Raw genomic sequence first — 22,624 nt, forward strand, 5'->3', positions numbered from 1 at the left:
GAGGGAAAGGGAGTTTTAGAAACAGTAGCAGAAGCTGCAGAATTTACCTAGAGAAAAGGCTCGTGATCCTATCCCAAATGCTAACGACCGTGTCACTAACTTTATCCGAGAAACTGGGGGGGCCGAGCGAGTGGGGGGCGGGGGGCACAGACCAACAAAAAACAGAAAACACAATGGAGAGTCAGTGCAAGGAATCTGAAATTTGTTCCCCCCCTCCAACCATCCCTGCCTAGTGAGTTTCCTAAAAAAAAAACAAAAAACCATTAAAAAAAAAACCAGAAAACAAGGTTTCACACTCCAATAAACACTCAACTAGGACGGATAGTTGAGCGCCGCTACGCTACACCGTCTCCAGTTCTTGGACTGAGGCCAGGATTGTTAGCCTGAATAAACCAGCTTCCCCCAGCAGCAGGCTCCCGTCCTAAGGAAAAGGACCCGTTCCCAAGGAATCAAAACACCCTTCCTCGCTGCTAACGGGGGAGACCCCCAGGTACTCACGAGTCCTTCCTCTCTCGCAGCTGCTCAAACACCAGCAGGCCCCGGGAATTGACGCTCAACACCAGCTCCCGCCCCGCCAGCAAGTCCATGCGAAAGGGCTTCGCCGTCAGGATCACCTTGTGAGTCCCCTCCTCCAGCGACAGCTCCACACTGTTCTCGTCGCGGCCTGTGACAGACAATCTTGGGGGGGGATGCATACACACATACATATATACACACACACACACAGGTGGGATGAGGACAGAGTAGAAATGAAAAGGAGCGACAGATGTTAATTTCATCTGTTAATAGAAGGGTGTTTAAACTAAGTTCAGGGTTTTTCTCAAAGGTTGGCCACTCGCAGGATTTTATTTTATTTTTTAAATTTGTAATGATCTGCATCCCGCCTTTGCTGTTTTTACAAAGAGCTTGAGGTTGTGAACGTATCCAACACAACTTCCTCCTCCTATTTTCCCCACAACCATCACAACGTGAGGTGGGCTGAGCTGAGAGGGACTCACCCAAAGTCGCCCAGCCGGCTTTCAGGCCTAAGGCGGGACTAGAATTCACTGTCTCTCCTGGTGATGGGCCAAAATCACCAGCTGGCTTTCACGCCTAAGGCAGAACTAGAATTCATCGTCCCCTGGTGATTGGCCCAAAGTCACCTAGTCAGCTTTCATGCCTAAGGTGGGACTAGAACTTACTGTCTCCTGGTAATGGGCCAAAATCACCAACTGGGTTTCAGGCCCAAGGCGGAACTAGAATTCACTGTCTCCTGGTGATTGGCTTAAAGTCACCCAGCCGGCTTTCAGGCCTAAGGCGGGACTAGAATTCACTGTCTCCTGGTGATTGGCCCAAAGTCACCTAACTGGCTTTCAGGTCTAAGGCAGAACTAGAACTCACCGTCCCCTGGTGATTGGTCCAAAGTCACCTAGTCAGCTTTCATGCCTAAGGTGGGACTAGAACTCACTGTCTCCTGGTAATGGGCCAAAATCACCAACTGGGTTTCAGGCCCAAGGCGGAACTAGAATTCACTGTCTCCTGGTGATTGGCCCAAAGTCACCCAGCTGGCTTGTAGGCCTAAGGCAGGACTAGAACTCTCCATCTCCTGGTTTCTAGGTCAGCAACTTTCTCACCGTCTCCCGCTTTTTAGCTTAACCGCCAGACCCAGCTGGATCCCTAGGAAACCCAGAAACCAACATCCATCCTCACGAAGTCCGGTGTGATGTGGTGCCAACTCTTTTAGCCAGATTCTACCAGTAAACCTCCTGGCTCTGTGGAAGCCCTAAAGCAGGAGTCTTCCAACTGGGCCCTTTTATGACTTGTGGACTTCAACTCCCAGAATTCCTCAGCCAGCGTGCACGCTGGCTGAGGAATTCTGGGAGTTGAAGTCCACAAGTCATAAAAGGGCCCAGTTGGAAGACCCCTGCCATAAAGACAGTCAACCTCCTCGCCCCCATAACGGCGTCGTTTCTCCCACAGAAGCCCACCCAAAGACCCCTGGTCAACGCAGCCACCCATCCCCATACCTGGAGGTGGGAGGGTCCTGGATTAAGACGTCGTGTACCTCATAGCGGGCTTTGAGGGGCGTCAGTTCGTTGATCCGCAGGCGGGTCATGTTCCCCTTCAGGCCGTAAAACTCCAGGAGGAGAGGAACCTGCGGTGGAGAAGAACAGATTCCCACTGGATCTTCGCCCCTGGTAAATCTAACCCCGGAGCGTGGGCTCCACCAGGGGTCCCTCTTGCCAGCCACAGGGGGACACCGTTCCAAAGAGACCACCGGAAAAGCGAACCAGGATAATAACCAAAGCACCCCCTCGCCAGCAATCCACAGCCAGATGTTATTTACATATGTGTTTATTTACATCAAGGGTTCCCAACTTTTTCTATACCCCGCACCCCGAGAACGCGTCTGATATATTCTTGCACCCCTTGCCAAAGTCCGAAAGAACAGCCACAAATTACACATATAGACTATAATTTTGAAAATTTATCCCCCTGGAATATCGTCTCGCACCCCTGGTTGGGAACCCCTGATTTATATCCTACCGTTACTGCTTTATGAAGAACTCAAGACCGTGAGGCGTGCCCAACAGACCTTCCTCCTCCTATTTTTCCCGGACGGAGAGGGGGGGGGAACTAGCCTAAAGTCGGTTTTCACGGCTAAAGTCCGACTAGAACTCCCAGGCTCCTGGTGATTGGTCCAAAGTCACCCAGCCGGCTTTCGTGCCTAAAGCAGATTTCTATTTTCTAGCCTGGTGCCTTAATCGCTACTAGGAGTGTCCAACCTTGGCATAGTCCTGGGGACTTCAACTCCCAGAATTCCCTAGCCACGATTCTGAGCGTTGAAGCCCAGAAGTCTGCACTAGATCAAACTGGCTCTGGATAAGCAGAGATTAACACCAAGATCAATGCTAAAGCAATAATCAAGCAGTAAACGACAGCTGAATCAAGGAACACTCCCACCAACAATGAGGGCAAATAACTGCATATAAACTGAGAGCAAACCTCATTCCTTATAGCACTGATGGTGTTCCCTAGCTGGGTCATGAAACATCTGCAAAAAAACCTCCAAGCTCAGAGAGCACCAAAGACCCCACAGTCCTCCTCCTCTTCCTCCTCCACCATCACCATCACCATCACCACCTCTGCAACCTCCTCTCCTTTCTGGCACTGATGATGTTCCCTAGCTGGGTCATGAAACGCCTGCCCGGATACAACGAAGCTCAAAGAGCACCACACACACCACGGGGTCTGTTCTTCAACTTTCTAAACTCAAGCCTTTCACCCAGACAGAGAGTCTGACTCTTTCCTGACCTTCTTGGAAGTCCGAGGGATTTAATTTACCTTGTTGGCTTCATTAATAAGCTGGATTTTCATAGAGTCTTGGCTGAGCTGCAGGGATTCCAGCAGCGCCCGGTAAGGGGAACTCCCAGGTTTTACGTTTCTGTGACGCCTGGAGAGGGGAAACCAGGGTTACTGGAGACAGACTAACCACGCTACCTCTTCAGATGTCTCACACTGCCAGCCTTGGTAGAGAAAGGTAATTTATCGCCCACCCCCCAAGAACCCAATCTCCAAGATGGCAGTCCCAGTGCCACGCAGGGACAGAAGGACAATGACGTCGTCCTTCACCACTTCCTTCGGGAACAATGTTGGTGTGTGTCTCCATCTCTTTTCCTTTCGCACAACTTACTTGCAAAACGAACTCTGATCACAGGTCTTGAAGTTGCTTTTGTCGACTGCGGACACCACGACCAGGAGAAGCATCAACCACACGACCGCTGACATCCTAGGTGGAACAGGAAGGACGCGTTTTCAAGCAATGCATGATTAGGAGGTAAAAAATATGAAGAACGGTTGCAGAAATTGGGCATGTCCAGTTTAATGAAAGAAAGGACTGACAGGATAGCCGTGTTCCAATATCTCAGGGGCTGCCCCAAAGAAGAAGGGGTCAAGCTGTTCTCCAAAGCGCCTGAAGGCAGGACAAGAAGCAATGGATGGAAACTAATCAAGGAGAGAAGCAACCTAGAACTAAGGAGAATTTTCCTGACAGTCAGAACAATTAATCAGTGGAACAACCTGCCTCCAGAAGTTGTGGGTGCTCCAACACTGGAAGTTTTTAAAAAGAGACTGGACAGCCATTGGTCTGAAGCGGTATAGGGTTTCCTGCCTGAGTGGGGGGTTGGACTAGATGACCTCCAAGGTCCCTTCCAACACTGGCTAATAAAGAGAAGGCTTAGGGGTGATACAATAGCAGTCTTCCAACCTTTGAGGGGTTGCCCCAAAGAAGAGGGAGTCAATTTATTCTCCAAAGCACGTAAAGGCAGGAGAAGAAGCAACGGATGGAAACGAATCAAGGAGAGAAGCAACCTAGAACTAAGGAGGATTGTGGATTAGAAGCAGCTTCTAGTCCAGTGTTTGTTAACCTTGAACACTTTAGATATGTGGACTTCAGCTCCCAGAATTCCTCTGCCAGCATTCACATTTCTTGAAGCTGTCAAGGTTGACAAACTGTATTCTTGTCCAAAACAGGGGAAAACCATGGTCATAAGGGGCAAAGGGCAAATTGCTGCCCGGGCAAAGCTCAGTTCCTGTCTCCACATATTTTGCAACTACAAGATTTAAGAGACAAGGTAGACAAAGAGGAAAAGGTTTTCTACCTTCAAGCTTGAAAAACACCCAATTTTATAAGACTTTCCCAGAAAACTGCAGATATTCTCCCAAAAGTGCTTTTCCAAAAGGCAACTGCGCTTTCTTGGGGTTTTTTTTCTTCCTTGAAAACATTTCACTTCTTATCCAAGAAGTTTCTTCACTTCTGAGAAAAAAAATCTATCCAATCCATCCTGGCTGAGCGGGAAAGAGAACCTCCATGGCAAGGGGCAGTCTACCAGTAATCCTCAACATACGACCATAATTTATGTTGCTAACTGAGACCTTTGTTAAGTGAGCTTTGCCTCATTTTACGACCTTTCCTGCCATAGTTGACAAGTTAGTAATATGGTTGTTAAGTGAATCTGGCTTGCCCCATTGACTTTGCACGTCAGACAGTCGCAAAAGGGGATCACGTGACCCCGGGACGCTGCGACCGTCATAAATACGAGTCAACTGCCAAATATCTGAATCGTTAATCACGTAACGTTGGGGATGCTGCAACGGTCGTAAATGTGAAAAACGGTCACACGACGCTTTTTTTCAGTGCCGTTGTAACTGAACGGTCACTAAATGAACTGTTATATGTCGAGGACTGCCTTTATCTGTTGCAGGAGGTTTCAGGGCAGGGGATAGAGGCTGCCCTCCTATGGCTTCCTGGGAAATAACAGCATGCTTCGATAGGCAGCCTGGTAACCCCTTTGGGAAGGCAGCTCCCATCATCCTTTCCCAGCTGGGGCTGATGGGAACAAGAGGGAAGGACGTTTTGCAAAGGTCTTGTGACCTTCTCCAAAGCTCTCCAAAAGGCTGAGCAAGGGGAGTCTCCACTGCGTGAATCGTTCCCTCCTTTGCAGCCTTGGCCGTGGCTGGGACTACAAGTCCCATCGTCCCCTTCGGACAAGCAAGCTGGGGGTTGGGGGTGGATCCAAATATTGGGGGAGGGAGGGCTTGGGTGCACTTTTTGGCCAGAAGGGAAGAAAGCCCCCAAAGCGAGGGGGGGCGGCTCAGGATGATGGGTAGTGTAGTGCCCCGACTGGCAAGGTCGGTCTAGCTATAAGGGGCGTTGCAGAAAGGGAAGCCGTGGCGGGGGAAGGGGCGGGGAGGAGGAGGGAAGGAAACGGCCGGTCTCAGAAAGGGGGAAAGCCACACGGGTCCCAGAACACAAGGGGGAAACTGAGGCACGGAGGGGGGGGGAAATTAGGGGAGGGGCGAGGGGGCGCCACAGGTTCAAAGGAGAATGAGGTGGGGATGAAACAGAGGTTATTAAAGACCCCTTTCAGCAAACGCGTCGCCCCCCCCTCAAAAAATAAAAATAAAAAGACCCCGAGCGAGCCTCGCTCTAACCTCCTGGTCGCCTCCGCCTCCGCCATTTTGGATTCTGCCGGAACCCGCCCCCCCTTGCGCCTCACGTAAGCCCCTCCTCCCAGGAGGCGGACCCCCCCATTGGCGCCCTCCTCAACGCCCGCCCCCACGCTCCGCCAATCGTCAAAGCAGACGGCGGTCCGGCGAGCCCCGCCCACACGCCCGCTTGCATTATTCAGGACGGGGCTTCCCATCTTCGGTGGAGAGCGCGGGGGGGGTGCTGGACGGGTCGATTCTTTGGTGGAAAAAAGGGGGGTTTAAAGGAAGAGAAGAGTCGTCCGAGGGCGCTTCCAAGCGACCCGCAAGGGAGAGGGGAGCGCCGCCACCCCCATCATCCCCCGCTGGCTGAGGATGATGGGGGTGGCAGTCCCAAGAGCCCTGCCTGGAAACAAAGGTTTGGCAATGCCCATCCTTGCTTGGTTTGCTCATATATATTTTTTATTAGGTTTTTACAGCACAATAAAAATATTTTTTAAAAAAATTTAAAAAGCTAGGAAATGGGGGAGGAAAACTACAAAATTCTGACTTCCTTCTATTGAGTAACTGACATCTTATTCTTTTCCTTCCGTTTTTAACCCTTTTTTATCCCCCAAATCCGTAAATCATCAGTTCACTCTTTCTTTCTTTCTTTCTTTCTTTCTTTCTTTCTTTCTTTCTTTTTCTTTCTTTCTTTCTTTCTTTCTTTCTTTCTCTCTCTCTCTCTCTCTCTTTCTTTTTCTTCCCAAAGTCTCTGGGAGAGAAAGGAAATGAAGTATTTCCCCACTATTTTAATTATAAACAAAATAAAAAAGAGGGGTGAGCTCCTGCTTTTATTTATTGTATTCAGAATCAACCGAAGGACGAAGATGGGGAATCTCCGATCGATGTTCCTTCAGCTCTGCCCTGTCACCGCCACACTCCCCAGTGATGATGTGGCTGTGTTTACGGAGTGTCATAAACACTCTTTGTGAAGAACTTCCTTATTAAAAAAAATGTCTCTGCTTGGGAGCGATTGTTCCGAAAGAAGACAGGGAAGGCGAAGAGACGCGAGAAAAAAAGAAAAGGAAGGAAGGAAGGACAGGAGGTAGAGGTGGGAGGGGATGAGCGGAAGAGGAGGAGATGAAGAAGAGGAGGATAGGGAAAAGGTAAGGAATAAACAGAGGAAGAGGAGGAGGAAGGAAAGGAGGAGGAGGAGAAAAAGGAATGGAGGGGGAGAAGAAAGGAAGGAGAACAGAGAAGTAAAGAGGGAGAAAGGGGAGGAGAAGGAAAGGAGGAGGAAGAGGAGAAGATGAGGAGAGCACGAGGAGGAGATGAAGATAAGGGGTTGCACTTCAACTGTTTGGGAAGGTAGCTGGCACTTAAGGGAGGACTAAGTAAGGGAAGGTTGGAAATACATGCATTTTGTTTTCTTGTCCTTCGTCTTTTTTCTTCCTTCCAACCTTCCCTTACCAGTTGAAGTGCAAGAACAGGGAGGGAACCCAAAATAAATCTTCCTTCTCACCCCTAAGTTCCTTCCTCTACTTGCACACTTGCCCCAAATCCTCTCATGGGCTTCTCTCCAATTTCCAATCCACAAAAGACCCCCCATCTTCCCTCCGCCCCCCGGCCTCTTCTTAATCCCCCGCAGCAAAGGTCCTCTCCGAACCGCCTCTGAGCCTCTTTAAGGGTGGAACCGTCCCGAAAGCAGACCCAGCCGGTCGATATTCTTATGCAGGACGCTGTGCAGGACGTAGAGGTATTTGCCCGCGTCGGTGTCTCGCGAAAAGTCCCGGAAAAAGAGCTCCGTGTTGGCGTCGAAGCTGAACTTTTGGGGCAAGGGGCTGTTGTCCCGCATGTAGTCCCAGACGCTGAGCAGGAGCAGGTGAACCTCAAAAGGAGCCAGCTGGTCGAAGATCTCGTGCATGTTGCTCAAGACGGGGGGCAGAAGGTGGCCTTGCCCCATGCAGGCCACCAGCGCGCAGGAGGCCTGCAGAGGCCAGGGAGAGCTGGTGGTGTCGTTCTCCCGGGACGCCTCCCAGTGGGCCATGAGCGTGGCCATCAGGCCCCGGAGCAGCACCGAGCAATAGCACAGGGCCGGCCTGCCGACAGCCACCAGCTTCAAGAGCTCGAAAAGCAAAGGGTTGTCTCGGAAGCAGCGTCCTATCCGGATGTCCCGTTCCACGGTGTTGTGAGTGTGTTCCTCAGGAGGCCAGGCCAGCTCGCTGTTGGTCACATCCGGGCACACCATCTCCACCAGCACCACGGCCACCATCTTGGCCGCCTCGGGGCTGATGGTGCTGCCCTGGGACGGCTCGGGGGAGCCAGAGCGCCCCGCCCCGCAGCATCGCAGCAAGAGGCCCAGGAAAACCTGGACGTTATGGGAGATCTCCTCCGGTTCCTGCTGATGGGAAGCCTGGGGCGGTTTCAGGCCTCTCCCGATCACCCCCGCGTGGAACACCGACCAGACGCTGCCGGAGAAGTTGACGGTCGCCATGAAGTGCCGGTTGATGTCCATGAGGGACAACTTGGTCGCCTCCAGCCCGGCGTCGTTCCTGGCGGCGGGGGGCTCCGCCGTTCCGCCGAAAAGCTCAGCGTTGCCCTGGTGCAAGGCTCCTTCCACCAGGTACTGCAAGATGGCCTTGCTGGCTGTGGGCGACGCCCCACTCAGCCCGCAAAGAAGCCGGCTTCCGTAGCTGATGCCGGCCGGAGATTTATCCCGCAAAACCGAGAAAAAATGGTGCACGGCGGACCGGATGAGGAAGAGCAAATGGGCCGGCCGGATGGCCTTGGGCATGGGGCAGACGGAAAGAAGCAAAGCAGCGGCTTGGGCCACCTCTGGATTGCTGTGCAGTAGCAGCTGCCCAAAATCGTAGAGGTGGGAGGACACGGCCCGGCCCAGCTGGTGGCCCATGGAGGCCGGGCTCTCCCCCTCCCACTGCATGATCAAGGCCAGGTTCTGGAAGAGCTGGGCCATGTGCTGCTCGGAGAGAAAGCCTGCGTGGAGCTGGCGCACACACTTCTTCACCAGGGCGGCCAGCAGACCGGTCATGCAAGAGCTGAGGACGGTGTAGAGTTGGGTGGCGAGGCTGAGCTCCTCCTGGCTCTTGGCCAGGGTCAGCAGATAGAAGAGCCCCTCGCTGGCACAGCTGGGCATGGAGTAGACCGAGAGCAGGACCAGCAGCTGGTGCAGCCAGAGAAACCTCTTCCTCTCCAGCTTCAGCGTCTCCCTGCAAAGTTCCTGCATGTGGGTCTTCAGTTCGTCCAGGAACGGCACCACGCGAGGAGGGACCTCCACCAAGCTGGCCGAGCCCCGGTTGTAGACCAGCTTCTGCAGGTTAAGGAGCAGCAGCTGGATGACCCGGTCGCAGGCCTCCCGGACGCTGTCGTGCACCGCCAGGCCCGGGGTGGTGATGACCGAGGCTGGCATGGCAGTGTTGACCAGGAACTGCAAGGTACGGTAGGCTCCGCTGGATGTCTGGCAGATGAGGTGCACCACAATGCTAACCATGTTCTCCAGCTCTTCTCGGGGCAGCGATGCGAAGTGCTGGTGCAGCTGGTTGAGGATGCTGGGCTTGAGAGAGTCCACCAGTTCGGCAGAGATGGTGCTCAGCAACGTGGGGGACATGACCGCCAGCTGCAGCAAGAAAGGGACGGTGGCCTTCTGCTGCTGGTCCCGGGTGGGCCCCAGGCTCCTGTGGAACATCCTCAGCAACTCCTGCTTGATGCTTTCCGAGTGGCGAGAGGCCAAGTGGCCCAGGATCCCGACCACCGAGGCGATCTTGGGAACTCGTTTGTCGGCTGCTGCGGAGCTGGGAAAAAGGAGGAGATCCGTTGAAGCTGTCCCGTGCACACAAAAGTCCTTCAACCCGCAGGAGAGGACCCGGTTGATGATGGTGTTGGGGAAGGAGGAACCGATATGGGCCACCACCCAATCGAAGTGAGGCGAGTGCTGGACGGAAGTGTCTAAGAGAGCATCCACGCAAGCATCTGGACAGGTGTTGATCATGGAGGACAGGCACTGGGTGTAAATCTCCATCAAGACCCGGGTGGCTTTGCAGGACATCCATAGCTGCAGCAACTCATTCAGGCTGCTCGCGTGGGGTACGTCATGCCGCCCGGCGTATTTGCTACTCAGCTGCCCCATCAGATCAATCGACCAGGAGGAAACCAGGGCAGCCCAAGCTTTGGGATTCATGCGGACAAACTCCGACAACACGGCTTGGATCTCCGACACCACGTCATCCAAGTTGGGGCCCTGGGAGCGGAGGCCTCCCATCCCACCGTCGCGGGTCTCCAGTTCCAGCAGGTAGGTGCAGACGTATTCATCAAAGACACTACGGAGGTGTTCCAGGACAGCGCTGCGAGCTGGAGGCAAATTGCGCAACAGTAAAATGGCACAACGAGCGTGTTCCTTGATGGTGAGTTTGTTCCCATGAATGGGGTCGACCCCACTGAGGAAAGCTTTGATCTCCTGGGCCAATTCTTGGGAACTGGAGGAGAAAGAAGAAAAGTGAAGTCGGGTTTAGAGCAAAGGAGAGGATTCAAAGAGAACCTAAGAAAAATCATGGGTGGGAAATGTATATGTCATGCCACCGAGATTAGGTCTTTAAAAAAAACCTGATCTTGTTCAATGCCAAATACCAATTAAAAACAATGTCTGTATGTACCCAGGAGAGATATACAATTATAGAAACCATCCCCTTCTAATTTATAAAATGAATATGTCAGTCATGTTTATCGTTTGTTTTTCTTCTGTTCAATCATGTCGGATTCTCAGAGACTGCCTGGAGAAGTTCCTGCAGTTTTCTTGGAAAGATTTTCAGAAGTGATTTCCCATGGGCTACTTCCTAGGGCTGAGAGAAAGGACTGGCCCAAGATCACCCAACTGGCTTCATATCCATGGGCAGAACTAGAACTCACGGTCTCCCAGTTTCTAGCTTGACGTCTTCACCACTACACCAAACTGGCTCTCATCCTCCTTTAAAAAAAAAGGTAAAGCTAGACATTTATTGGCCATCATCGTCACCATCATCAGGAAACTCTGAAATCTAGGCATTTATTGTCCATCATCCTCTTTATCCTCATTTTTTAAAAAACCCACCATTTATTGATCATCATCTTCATCCTGATTTCAAAAAACCCGAAAACATTTATGGATCATAGTCATATCCTCAATTGATCACTTCATCCTGATTTTTAAAAAATCATTTATGAATCATGTCCTCATTTTAAAAAAAACCTAGCCTTTATGATCAACAACTTCATCCTCTTTAAAAAAAAATAACATTTGCTGATATTTTTTTAAAAAAGGAGCATTTACTGATCATCATCTTCACCCTCATTTTAAAGAAACCTAACACGTATTGATCGTTTTAAAAGGCCAGCCTTTATTGATCAACATATTTAAAAAAACCTAGTATTTACTGTCCATTCAACACCATCCTCATTTTAAAAAGCTAATTGCAAGCGTTAATTAACCCTCCTCCCCCCCCTTCCTCCTCGGCTGCCCTCTTGAAGGAAGGGCTGGCAAACTCTTCGGGGCAGAGATTTTGCACCCATTTTACACCTTTGCAAATGCCAGAGATCACCATGGCAACCCTGAACGGTTGGGGGCGATGCACCCCTTGGAAAGGGCCGCCCCGGGGATGGTTTCCGAAGCCTCCTTCCTTCCCCCCCCCCAACTACCTGAGGGACGGAGGCGCGGCGGCTGGTTTGGGGCTCGGGGCGGACCCCGGAGGCCCCACCACCCCCGCCGGATCGCACAGAGCGGACATGCAGATCCCGGCCGAGACGCTTAGAAACGACTAAAAGCCCCGTTTCCCCCTTGTTTTCCTCTTTTGCGCCTGCGCACGCTAGGCCCGAGGATGGGGGAAGAATAAAAACGACGGACCGAGAGCGTCACTTGGCAAAGAATCCCACCCGGCTCTTCGACTCTGAAACAAGCGTTCCGCACAGCTCGAACTGGATCTCTATTCAGAACTGATTGTTCCGTTTGGATGTTATAATACCTATTATTATACAGACTCGGCCCAGTCCCTGTGGTTTATTAATCAATGTTTAATAACTTCATATTCAAAGTATATTCAATTATTCTGCTTCGATGTTGGGCAGCTTCAGTTCAATGTAACCATTTGAACCAATATATCGACTCAGTCCAGTCCCTGTGGCTTATTAATCATGGTTAATAACTTCATATTCATAACTTCATATTCAAAACGCATTCCACTGTTCTGCTTGGATGTTGGGCAGCTTCGGTTCAATGTAACAATTAAGATAATCTTTATTGTCCTTTTTTACTGTAAACACATTGGAACAGATAAAAAATGAAATATTTGTTGCCTGCTCTCAAAAGAAAGTATATATCTACCCATACACATACATACTATATACATGTGATAACCTGGAGCAGTCACTATGGTTTTCTGGACATTTTCATGAATTTTCTCCTTATTTGCTTCTTAGAAGGAGAGAGATTGGTTTTCTGCTTGAGGCTGTCTCCTGGTGGATTGGTTTCTAGGTTGATGCTTTTAACCAGTAAATCAAACTAGCTCCCATTTCATAGTTTAACTGTGTTTAGACAATAGCCACTATCAAATTCACCATGCCTTAGCACAATGTACCAACTAGCCATATTCTTCCCTTCTTCCTCACAAACACACACACACACAAATTACTAAAGCAAGATAAGTTTTTTCTCAGTTTATTATACGGATCAGAACACAGACAATTTGAACACGTGAAAGCAGAAATCTCCACCTGTGCACTTTCCTTTCAACTGAAATTGGTTGCCAACACTGAAAAAAGTTGGTGTCTCACATATATGCGGATTAATTATACACATGCACAGTATTTGTGGCATAATCTGGCACGGCCACTGAAATTCTTACACTACTCCACACTCTACATATAAAGCTTGTCTCTTATCAAGTACCCCTTTTAAGGTACAACTTCAGACTAGCCAAACTTTAAATTATTTTGTAACTCCTCAAATTCAGGAATTGGGAGTTGCTCGCCAAAGGGAAAAGGGAACAGACACACCTCTCAACCTGTGGTCGGATGGGTTTAAATTCCTTTTAAAAGTAAACAAACTTTATGGAGCTAAACTAGTTCAAAAGCTGATTTTTCTAGCTTTTGGTAACCTGTCTTTTTCTCCTCTCCCCCCCAGCCCCCCCCCCCGGGAATGCTGTCATTGGTAGGCTGGAAAACAGAAAAGAAACTTGGTTTCAAGATTTCAGAAGCCAGGTTCAGCTTTCCAATCCAGGTGTCACGGCAGGTTCCACCATGTCAACATCTGGACAGTCTGATGGAGTTATCTCCTTTTTCTTCTTCTTCTTCCTTTTTCCACTCTGAGCTGGAGAAACATCAACTGTACAAAAGGAAAGATGGAAACAGTGAAAAGTCACCACATGCTCAAAGTCATAAAGCTGCACTCTCTTGCATGTCTCTGGTCCAATTTCCAGCAAGTGGTCATCTACAGACAATCCTCAATTTACAACCCCAGTTCTGAATCTTGGCTAGTTAGCAATGCGGTCCTTAAATGAGTCATATGGCCATAAAGCAAATCCACGTTCCCCTACAGACTTTGCCAGAAGTTGGCTGGGAAGATGGCAAATCACAATGACACGAACAGAGGACATTGCATTATAAGTGTGAGACGGTTACCAAGCACCTAAATTTCAATCACGTGTACCATGGAGCTGTTGTGACAGTTGTAAATTTGAGGATCAGTCGCAAGTCACTTTTTTCAGCACTGTCATAACCTTGAACCATAATTAAACAAGTAGTTGTAAATCGAGGACCATCTGCAGTTTTCATTGGTTGGAAATATTAGGATGGATGACGATCTTGGAAGATCTTTCTAACCCTACAATTCTAATGATCTAAGGACGGAATAACTGGGGGACAAAGCTGAAATTGTATTCTTAAAAAAAACAGCAGTTCCTGCTTCTTAATAAACCAGCTAAGAGGGTGGATAACCTTAGAATTTGTTCTCGGCTACCCCATCCTTTTTTGTTTATTCTTCCTTATTTCTCTATTGCTTTATTAGCCAATTCTCCTCCATCTACCTCACCTTTATAAACTCCAGGATCAGAGAAGGGAATTTTTTTCTGTTACTGCATCTGGTACTACTTTACTATTGCAAGAAAAAAAAGGAAGTATAACCAAATAAAAAAATCCTTGGAAATGCTTTAAAGGCAACAATTAGGCATTGATCAGAAGAGAGAAGAACAGGAACTCAAATCTCCTATGCCGCTCCCTCTGAGTGTGGAACGCTTCTGTCTTCCACCTTCTATAAATGATGCAAGTCCAAATTACTTTCCCCCCCCCCCCCAACTAGAGGGAAGAGGATTTACCCTGCATTTCTGCTTTTTCCTTAGTGGCATGACGCAGTTGTTTAAGCAATTTTCTTTTCTTCTTCCCCGAGAGAGTAATGTTTGCCCGTGAACTAGATCTGGAAAAGAAGAAGGAAATTACACACAGAGAAGAAATGTTTTAAGGTCAACTCGTTAATTTAGAAAAACCAAATTGGTCTTGTAAAATCTAAATCAGTGTTCCTTAACCTCCGCAACTTTAGAGGGTAGACTTCGATTCCCAGAATTCCCCAGCAAGCATGCTTTAAAATGGGAAGACGTTGATTCCCTGAATTCCCCACCCAGCCTATTTTGAGAGGGATGGACTTCAATCCCCAGAATTCCCCTTCCAGCATGCTTTAAGAGGGATGGACTTCAACTCACCAAGTCAGAAAGACAACTTGAGATTTTTTTATTACAGCATTTAATTGGCTTGCACATTTTCTTTCCCCAGAGACAAATAACCAATCAAAGCAAACACGACTCACGATCGCTTTTTCAGGTGATGAACGGTGATAAGATCTTCATCCACCACAGCTCCCACAATCCGGTGTTTCTTTCTCTTCTCCTTGCTCAGGACACGCCGCCTTTTGAAGAGTTTTTTCCGCAGCTCCTGACACAAGAGAACGAAAATTTTTTACAAGAAGTTGCTGCCACACACACAAACACACAAAAATCTGCAGGAAAATGGCAGCTGGGCATAATTAATTAAACCCCTGATTTAACTGAGTTTAAACATGCTTGGAATAAACACCTACATCATCCAATATATATACACATATACATCTAAAATTATTTTAAAAATGCGAGTCCCGGGTATATTCATAATAGAAAAATTACTAAAAACGTTGATTTCCGAGACTAAAAAATTTATTAAAAACTAAGCTTTCATCAGCAGCTGCTGACGTTAATCCTGGCTTATACTTTGACAACGTCAGCACCTGCTGACGAAACTTTAGTTTTTAATAAAGTTTTTACTCTCGAAGATCAACGTTTTTAGTAGTTTTTCTATTGCACATATACATATACGAGGGCAATTCCTAACTTTTTTGTCACTACCTCGTACAAAACAGTCCGAGAAATTTGGGGAAAGTGTAAAGAAAGTGCAGATATCGTGAACCGACAGACTTGACGGAGCTTTTTGTTAATTTCCTGCACGAGTTCATTGCTGACTACAGATGGGCAGCTACTTCTAGCTAGAGACCGAGAGATTAGACAAATGAGAGAGGCAATGATAGAGATAGATAGATGGATGGATGGATGGCTATAGATAGATGATGGAGATACTGTAGAAAATATATATGATAGAGATCTGTAGAATAGATAGATAATATTCATAGGATAGATATAGTGTAGAAAATATAGATAGATTATATAGAAATACTGTAGAAAATATATAGATATTGTAAAAAATATAGTTATAGATAATAGATAAGATAGAGGTAGAAATAGATAGATAGATAGATAGATAGATAGATAGATAGATAGATAGATAGATAGATAGATAGATAGATAGATAGATAGATAGATAGATTCATATGACAGATAGACAGACAGACAGACAGACCGAGATAATAGAAAGATGATAGATGATTGGTAAATAAATAGGTAGATGATAGATAGATAGATAGATAGATAGATAGATAGATAGATAGATAGATAGATAGATAGATAGATAGATAGATAGATAGATAGATTCAAATGACAGATAGGCAGACAGACCGAGATAATAGAAAGATGATAGATGATTGGTAAATAAATAGGTAGGTAGGTAGGTAGGTAGATTCATATGACAGATAGACAGACAGACAGACCGAGATAATAGAAAGATGATAGATGATTGGTAAATAAATAGGTAGATAGGTAGATAGATAGATAGATAGATAGATAGATAGATAGAGATAGATAGATTCATATGACAGATAGACAGACAGACAGACAGACCGAGATAATAGAAAGATGATAGATGATTGGTAAATAAATAGGTAGGTAGGTAGGTAGGTAGACAGACAGACAGACAGAAATAGATAGATAGATAGATAGATAGATAAATAGATAAATAGATAAATAGATAAATAGATAAATAGATAAATAGATAAATAGATAAATAGATAAATAGATGGATGGAAAGACCCTGATCTAAGCTCCTTAACAAATAAGCACTTTATTTCTTTATTTTTTAAAAAATATCCTAGAATTACCGTCCGCGGCCGGTTGATCTTCCCAGAAGGAGCAACCATTCTGAAAACCACGTGGCCGATTTCTTGAGCGCAGGTTTTAATTTCCGGGTAGGCGCCGCGGATCACGTGACACAGACGCCTTTTCCCCCCCCTTTCTCCCCACGTGGTTTGCTTCCTCATCCTGATTAGTCCAAAGAAGCGACCAATCAGAAAGGGACGTGTGGTTAGCTCCTCCCTTACGTGCCTGTCTCCGTTTTTTATGAATCGGCCACGAGGCGCCGTCGCTTTCTTTTTCGACTTTCTCCTTTCTGCAAAAGCGAGGTAGGTTTCCTTTCTTTTTTTTTATGCCTCCCCAAAGGGATCGAGTGGATCCCTAGTCCGTGCTTCTCTTTTGATTCAAGAGAAGAGCTTGATTTTGTTTTGCCCTGGAGAGAACTCGGTTTTTTTTCGTTTTTATTAATATTTTCTCTCTTTTCCCCCCTTCCTTCCTTTCTCTCTTTTCTTTCTTTTCCTTCCGTCCTTTCCCTTCCTCTTTCATTCTCTTCCTTCGTTTTGCTTTCTTTTCCTTCACTTTCCCTTCCTGTCTTTTCTTTCTTTTTCTTCCATCCTTTCCCTTTCATTCTCTTCCTTTTTTCCACTTTCTTTCCCTTCCTTTTATTCTTTCTCTTCGTTTTCTTTTCCTTTCCCTCCTTTTAGTTCACTCCCTTTTTTCTTCCCTTTCCTTAATTCTTTCTCTTCCGTTTCCTTTCCCTCTCTTCTCCTTTTCGTTCATTCTCTTTCCCTTTTTTCTTTCCCTTCCTTTCCTTTCCCATTCTTTCTCTTCCTTTTATACAGATCTCGCTTCCCAGCAGAGCAAGAAACAGAAAAAGATGGAGAAGGGCGTCCTTAATGCCCCCCCTTCCCGAAAAAGTCAGGAGCCACGTGTGTGTGGGGGGGGGAGAAATGCAACGCCGCGATCGGAGATGGTGGGAAGCCACGTGGAGGTTGGAGGAAGGCTGAGCCGCAGATCCCCGACACACCCTAGGATGGCAGTAGATCTCAAAAAGATCCCGGAGTGATGATTCTTCGCTAGCCGGTTGCGTGGGAGCTGCAAGCAAACTGGATCCTTAAAAGCTCTTTGCAGGGATGCTGCGCTGTAGGAGACGAAGGTCCAGGAAGAACAACAGGTGAGGGAGGATCACTCTTATCCCGACATTTGCTCCAAGATAGGGAGGGAAGGGGATCCACTGTCTCTCTGCAGAAGATCCCCCAGTAGGGATCTTCCTGCAGGAAAACTTAGGGGTGGCACTCTCTTAAATCCCACACCCACGCAGGATCCTTTTTGCTCTCTCCTAAAACGTGGTTCCTATTTCTTTTTTTTTATTATTGAAAATTTTATAAAATTTTACAATAAAAATCCCCCCCTTCCCCGAACCCACCCTTCCACTCCCCCCTCCCTCCCCCCTCACTTCCCAGAGCCAATCACAGGGTTAACAATAAAATAATCATACTCTATCTAACATTACTCAACTATTAAAATAACGTATCTATAATCTCCTTGAACTCTCTTTAAGCAAATATACAATTATTAAGAACAATAATAATAACATCACTTTAATAATTAAAAATAATACTAAGTAAACTATTCTAACCTTTATACAACAACAACATTCTAAAATTCACTCAAAAACCAAATGATATTTTTTGGTCCCATATTTACGCTCAATATAATCTATCCATCTCCAAACCAAAATAATATATCTTTCTTGTGAATATTCACAGGTTCCTATTTCTTAACAAGCCTGGGGGAGCCATGCCTCCCATCCTCCACTGCCCTGGCTGTGGACGATGGGAGGCACAAGCTAAAACATTAAAAGCCCACTGGGTGGTAGAAATTGGACTGGTGTTTTTTTTCCTTCCTCCCTCCCTCCCTCCCTTCCTTCCTTCCTGAAAAATCAAAGCCTCCCTTTCTTGGCAGGATCGGATGTCCCTGTATCCGTTTCTGTAATGTGCGGAGGTAAAACGTACTGACCTGTGTTATGTCTTCGGTGCCAGCGGCTTTTCCATCTGCTGGTTCTATCCTCAAGCGCAGGGACACATTTGGCTAATTCCCCATTACTGTGCAGGTAGTCCTCGGCCACGACTGAGCCCCCGTGTCTGAATTTTGATCACGAAGATGCTGCAGCGGTTGTGTGAAAAATGGCCACAGGTCCCTTTTTCCCGTTGCCCTTGTGACTTCAAATGCTCACTAGTTGTGAGTCAAGGATTGCCTTTAATGCAAACTTTATCCAGACCTTTTGAGTTTATTCCATTTCTACACCACCCATCTCCCTTAAGGGATTCTGGGCGATTTACAGCCACATAATAAAACACTTGCAAAGCCATGAACAGAAGGACCAGTTAAAAACAGTTAAGAAAGAGTGAAAATTTACAAGTAAAAAAATTTAATTTGGATAATCAGCACACTAAGTTTGGGAAAATGAGTTCATGTAAGCTATTAGGTTACAAAGGGGTGAGAGATCTGGGGCGGTTGCATGCATGGGTAGAAAATGTGGTGTCGCCATTATTTTGCTAATTTAATTTTCCTGACTCTTCTTTTTTTGACAAGGGTTTGGACCAGATTGACATGTAACCAAGAAAAATGAATTCCATCAAATAAAATGAAAAAGACACCCAGGACTGACTTCAAAAGACTGTCGGAAAAATATCTCCAGTGAATTAATTTGATGTATTTCTTTGCCAGTTCCTATATGTACTTTTCGAGTTAAAGCTGTTACCAATAATGTACATTTTTCTTTCTCTTTTTTTAAAAAAAGGTGATAAGCCATTTTTAAAAAGATCAGTAAATCTGATCTTTACTGATTTACTGATCTTTTTAAAAATGGCATCCTACAGCATTTAAATTTGACATCTACTGATGGTTGAATATAATTTGAGAATCAAAGTTTTTCTGGTGTATAACCCTGATTCACAGTTTAAATTAAAGCCCAGTTTAATCTAGTTAAATTATAATTCCTAAATTGAGGCAGCTTCAGTTTCCTTTTATGTGGATTGTTTTCTGTTATGGGCAAATACTTCCCCCCCCCCTTTTGTTTCTGTATAATAAATTGCATTTGAAAAGCTCGAGTTTCTGCTGGATAAATTACAACACATTTAAACTGCTGTTTCAGTGGCTGGGTTTTCTGGACAGCAAACATAAAAACTGTAGCGAGTAAATTAGCAGCTTGGCGCATAATGGAAGGGGTTTTTTTGTTTACTTACACGCAAAGCACTAATTTTGGTTTATTATTTGGACAATACAGCTGCCATCTCGGAATAAAGCCAGCAGCTTTTAACACTCCGTGGATATTACAGTTGAGAAAAGAAAATTAATTTATTCATATCCTGCCTTTATTTTTACAAATAACTCGGGGGGGGGGGGTAAACGCATCCGATACACCTTCCTATTTTCCCCCCACAATAACCTTGTGAGCTGGACTGGACTGGGAGAGAGGAATGGCTCCACATCACCTAGCCAGCTTTCACAGCTAAGATGGGACTAGAACTCGCCGTCTCCTGGTGATCGGCCCAAAGTCACCCAGCCGGCTTTCATGCCTAAGGCAGCACTAGAACTCACCACCTCCCACTTACTAGTTTGATACCTTAATACAGTGGTTCTCAACCTGTGGGTTGGGACCCCATTTGGGGTCGATCGACCATTTCACGGGGGTCGCCAAGCAAGGCTGTCTGCCATTTTTTTTGTCCGCCATTTTTTTCCTTTTCCAGCGGGTGCCTTACCTCCCTTGAGCTGGGCCAGCTGGTGGTCGGCCTGCTCCGTCTCTGCCGCTTGCCAGCTACGCCTCGGCAGGCACAGGGGGCGGAACCACGCATGCGCGACGCTCCCGGGCAGGGAAAGTCCTCGACTTACAACCGGTTTAGTCCTCGACTTACAACCGGTTGGGGTCGCGGCATTAAAAAGGTTGAGAACCACTGCCTTAATACATGGGTGTCAAACTCAATAGCATCACATCACGAATCCTGATGTTTTTTGCCTTTGTGGGGCTGGGGTGCACATGCATCCGGCCCACAGGCTGCCAGTTTAACACCCCTGCCTTAAATTATATGACCAAACTGACTCTTAATGCAGTTCAAGTAGTCCTCAACTTACAACCACATTTGAATCCAACATCTGGAACATTGGAATAGATGACAAATTAACCTGGCGTATTTCCCAGGACCTTTCCTTCTTCCTCCCTCCCTCCCTCCTTCTGTCCTTCCTTCCCTTCCTCTCCTTCCTTTCTTTTTCTTTTCTTGTCTCCTTCCTTCCCTCCCTCCCTCTTTCCTTCTTTGTCTTTGTTCCTTCCCTTCCTTTTTTCTTTGTTGTCTCTTCCCTTCCTCTTTCCTTCTTTCTTGTCTCCCTCCTTTTTCTTTCTTTCTTTCTTTCTTTCTTTCTTTCTTTCTTTCTTTCTTTCTTTCTTTCTTTCTTTTTCTTTCTTATCTCCTTCCTGCTTTCTCTTCCCTGCTGCAAACACTCCCTCCGTAATTCAGGACCCCACTGAGCCAGGAAGGTGGCATGGATGTTCGGGCCTGAATTGCCCTTGTGGTGCTCAACTGCAGCTGCCAAGGGGGGGGGGAGGACATCTGTGCCCATCAGGCTGGGCTGGCGGGTCGTGTCTGGGAGATGCCGCAGCAGAGCTGGGTAGGAAGCAGCCCAGCCCCCCCCCCAGCCCATCTCCGCTCTCCAGGCCCGTTGTGCAGGCGGAGAAGGGGGGGTGCCAGTGCCCCCCTCGGCCAGCTGAGGAATGACAGGGGAGGAGAGTGACAGAGAGGGTGACTCACCCTATGCAAATGATCCACCAACGGCCGCCGGGACAGCCAGGTGGCATGATGGGAAACACTCAGTGGGGAGAGAACCCCCCATTTTCACCCCCAAATCGGCCCACAGGAAATGCCGTTGCAGTCCAGCCCAGGCATAGAGCCGGGCAGAATCGATCCACTGATCTGAAACTAGGATCTCTCTGCAACCCAGTCGTGCTCCCCGTAAACTGGAGGATCCCCTGCACGGGAGTCTCGGGCCCCGTCCGCCTGTCTCAGGTATCGCTTCTCGGCGAAAACCGATTCTAGTTCACATCATAGACAAGAATAGTCAAATTATAGACTATACAGGAGATAAACTCCTGATGTATAATTTACCTAAAAACCTTGACCCTCTACCTTATCCCCGAACGAGGCAGGTGAGGTTCGTAGCCGGACCATAAGCAGTGCCTCCAGGAACGGTGCACCTCCCCCTGGGAGGAATCTCATGGGTCAAAAATAGATCTTGGAAAAGAAACTCCTTGCAGAGGGATCCTCAGAGGGATCCTTTGCTCAGGGATCTGCTCACAACCTCCCTCTAACCAAGGTGATGGCCTGCTTGCCACCATCTGCACAAAGAGAGATGGACGGGGAGCCAGTTGCTGTGATGGGTGGTAAATGCTTAAATAGATCAGAAAAGGATCCAGTTTCAGGGTAGGAAGGGCTGCTAAATTGAGAAGTGCGCTAAAAAGGCTTTCTGCCTAATAAGATCATAAAAAGATCCAGTTTCAGGCTAGGAGGAGGTGCTCAATTGATTGGGTTAAAAACACTTTCAATGCCTAATAAGGATCCAGTTTCAGGGTAGGAAGGGCTGCTAAATTGAGGAGTGGGTTAAAAAGGCTTTAAAAATGCCTAATAAGATCAGAAAAGGATCCAGTCTTAGCCCAGGAAGGGGTGTTAAACTGAAATGCTGGATAAAAAGGCTTTAAATATGCAATTAAATCATGAAAGGATCCAGGCTCAGACCACAAAGAAGTGGTTAGTTTTTGAGGAGTGGGATTGAAAAGGCTTCAGATGCTGAACCAATCGTGAAAGGATCCAGTCTTAGGCCACAAAGGGGTTGTTTAGTTCTTAGAACATAGAATAAATAAAAGGGCTGGAAAAGACCCCGGAGGTCTTAACTCAAAAGCAATTAAAGCACTCCTCTTAATTGAGGCGTGTTTAAACTGGATCCTTTTATGATTTGCTACACATTAAAAACCTTTTTTAACCCACTCCTCCTAATTGAGGAGTAGGTTAAAAAGGCTTTTAACGTGTAGTCAATCATAAAAGGATCCAGTCTGAGGTCAGGAAGGGGTGCTAAATGGAGGAGAGGCTTATTAAAAAGGCTTT

At 47.0% G+C, this 22,624-nt stretch overlaps 3 protein-coding genes and 1 non-coding gene across 4 annotated transcripts in view; 1 reads left to right on the top strand and 3 right to left on the bottom strand.

The window, feature by feature from the left end:
• GANAB (glucosidase II alpha subunit) overlaps positions 1 to 3,424 on the bottom strand; it is a 16,353-nt gene extending 12,929 nt beyond the window's left edge. The window contains exons 1-4 of the mRNA XM_015821500.1: positions 3,325 to 3,424; positions 2,007 to 2,134; positions 499 to 678; positions 48 to 113 (exon numbers count right to left, since the gene is read on the bottom strand). Coding sequence (XP_015676986.1) covers positions 48 to 113; positions 499 to 678; positions 2,007 to 2,134; positions 3,325 to 3,357 — 407 coding nt within the window. The 5' untranslated portion in view covers positions 3,358 to 3,424. The remainder of the gene's footprint in view (positions 1 to 47; positions 114 to 498; positions 679 to 2,006; positions 2,135 to 3,324) is intronic.
• A 4,206-nt stretch (positions 3,425 to 7,630) lies between these two features.
• INTS5 (integrator complex subunit 5) lies at positions 7,631 to 11,723 on the bottom strand. The gene is made up of 2 exons (XM_015821486.1): positions 11,635 to 11,723; positions 7,631 to 10,439 (listed from the first exon to the last, which is right to left on the bottom strand). The coding sequence occupies exons 1-2, from the start codon at positions 11,721 to 11,723 to the stop codon at positions 7,631 to 7,633; spliced, it is 2,898 nt and encodes a 965-aa protein (XP_015676972.1).
• A 1,403-nt stretch (positions 11,724 to 13,126) lies between these two features.
• On the bottom strand, positions 13,127 to 16,590 carry CUNH11orf98 (chromosome unknown C11orf98 homolog). The gene is made up of 4 exons (XM_015821501.1): positions 16,502 to 16,590; positions 14,789 to 14,913; positions 14,304 to 14,401; positions 13,127 to 13,315 (listed from the first exon to the last, which is right to left on the bottom strand). The coding sequence occupies exons 1-4, from the start codon at positions 16,538 to 16,540 to the stop codon at positions 13,194 to 13,196; spliced, it is 384 nt and encodes a 127-aa protein (XP_015676987.1). The 5' UTR covers positions 16,541 to 16,590; the 3' UTR covers positions 13,127 to 13,193.
• A 1,830-nt stretch (positions 16,591 to 18,420) lies between these two features.
• Positions 18,421 to 18,559, top strand: LOC114922933. Its single transcript, XR_003810533.1, has one exon. It is a non-coding gene; the product is annotated as a small nucleolar RNA SNORA57 (small nucleolar RNA).
• The last annotated feature ends 4,065 nt before the right edge of the window (positions 18,560 to 22,624 follow it).

The sequence above is a fragment of the Protobothrops mucrosquamatus genome, unplaced genomic scaffold, assembly GCF_001527695.2.
Source record: "Protobothrops mucrosquamatus isolate PMUCROS unplaced genomic scaffold, P.Mucros_1.0 scaffold1339, whole genome shotgun sequence".
Lineage (NCBI taxonomy): Eukaryota > Metazoa > Chordata > Lepidosauria > Squamata > Viperidae > Protobothrops > Protobothrops mucrosquamatus.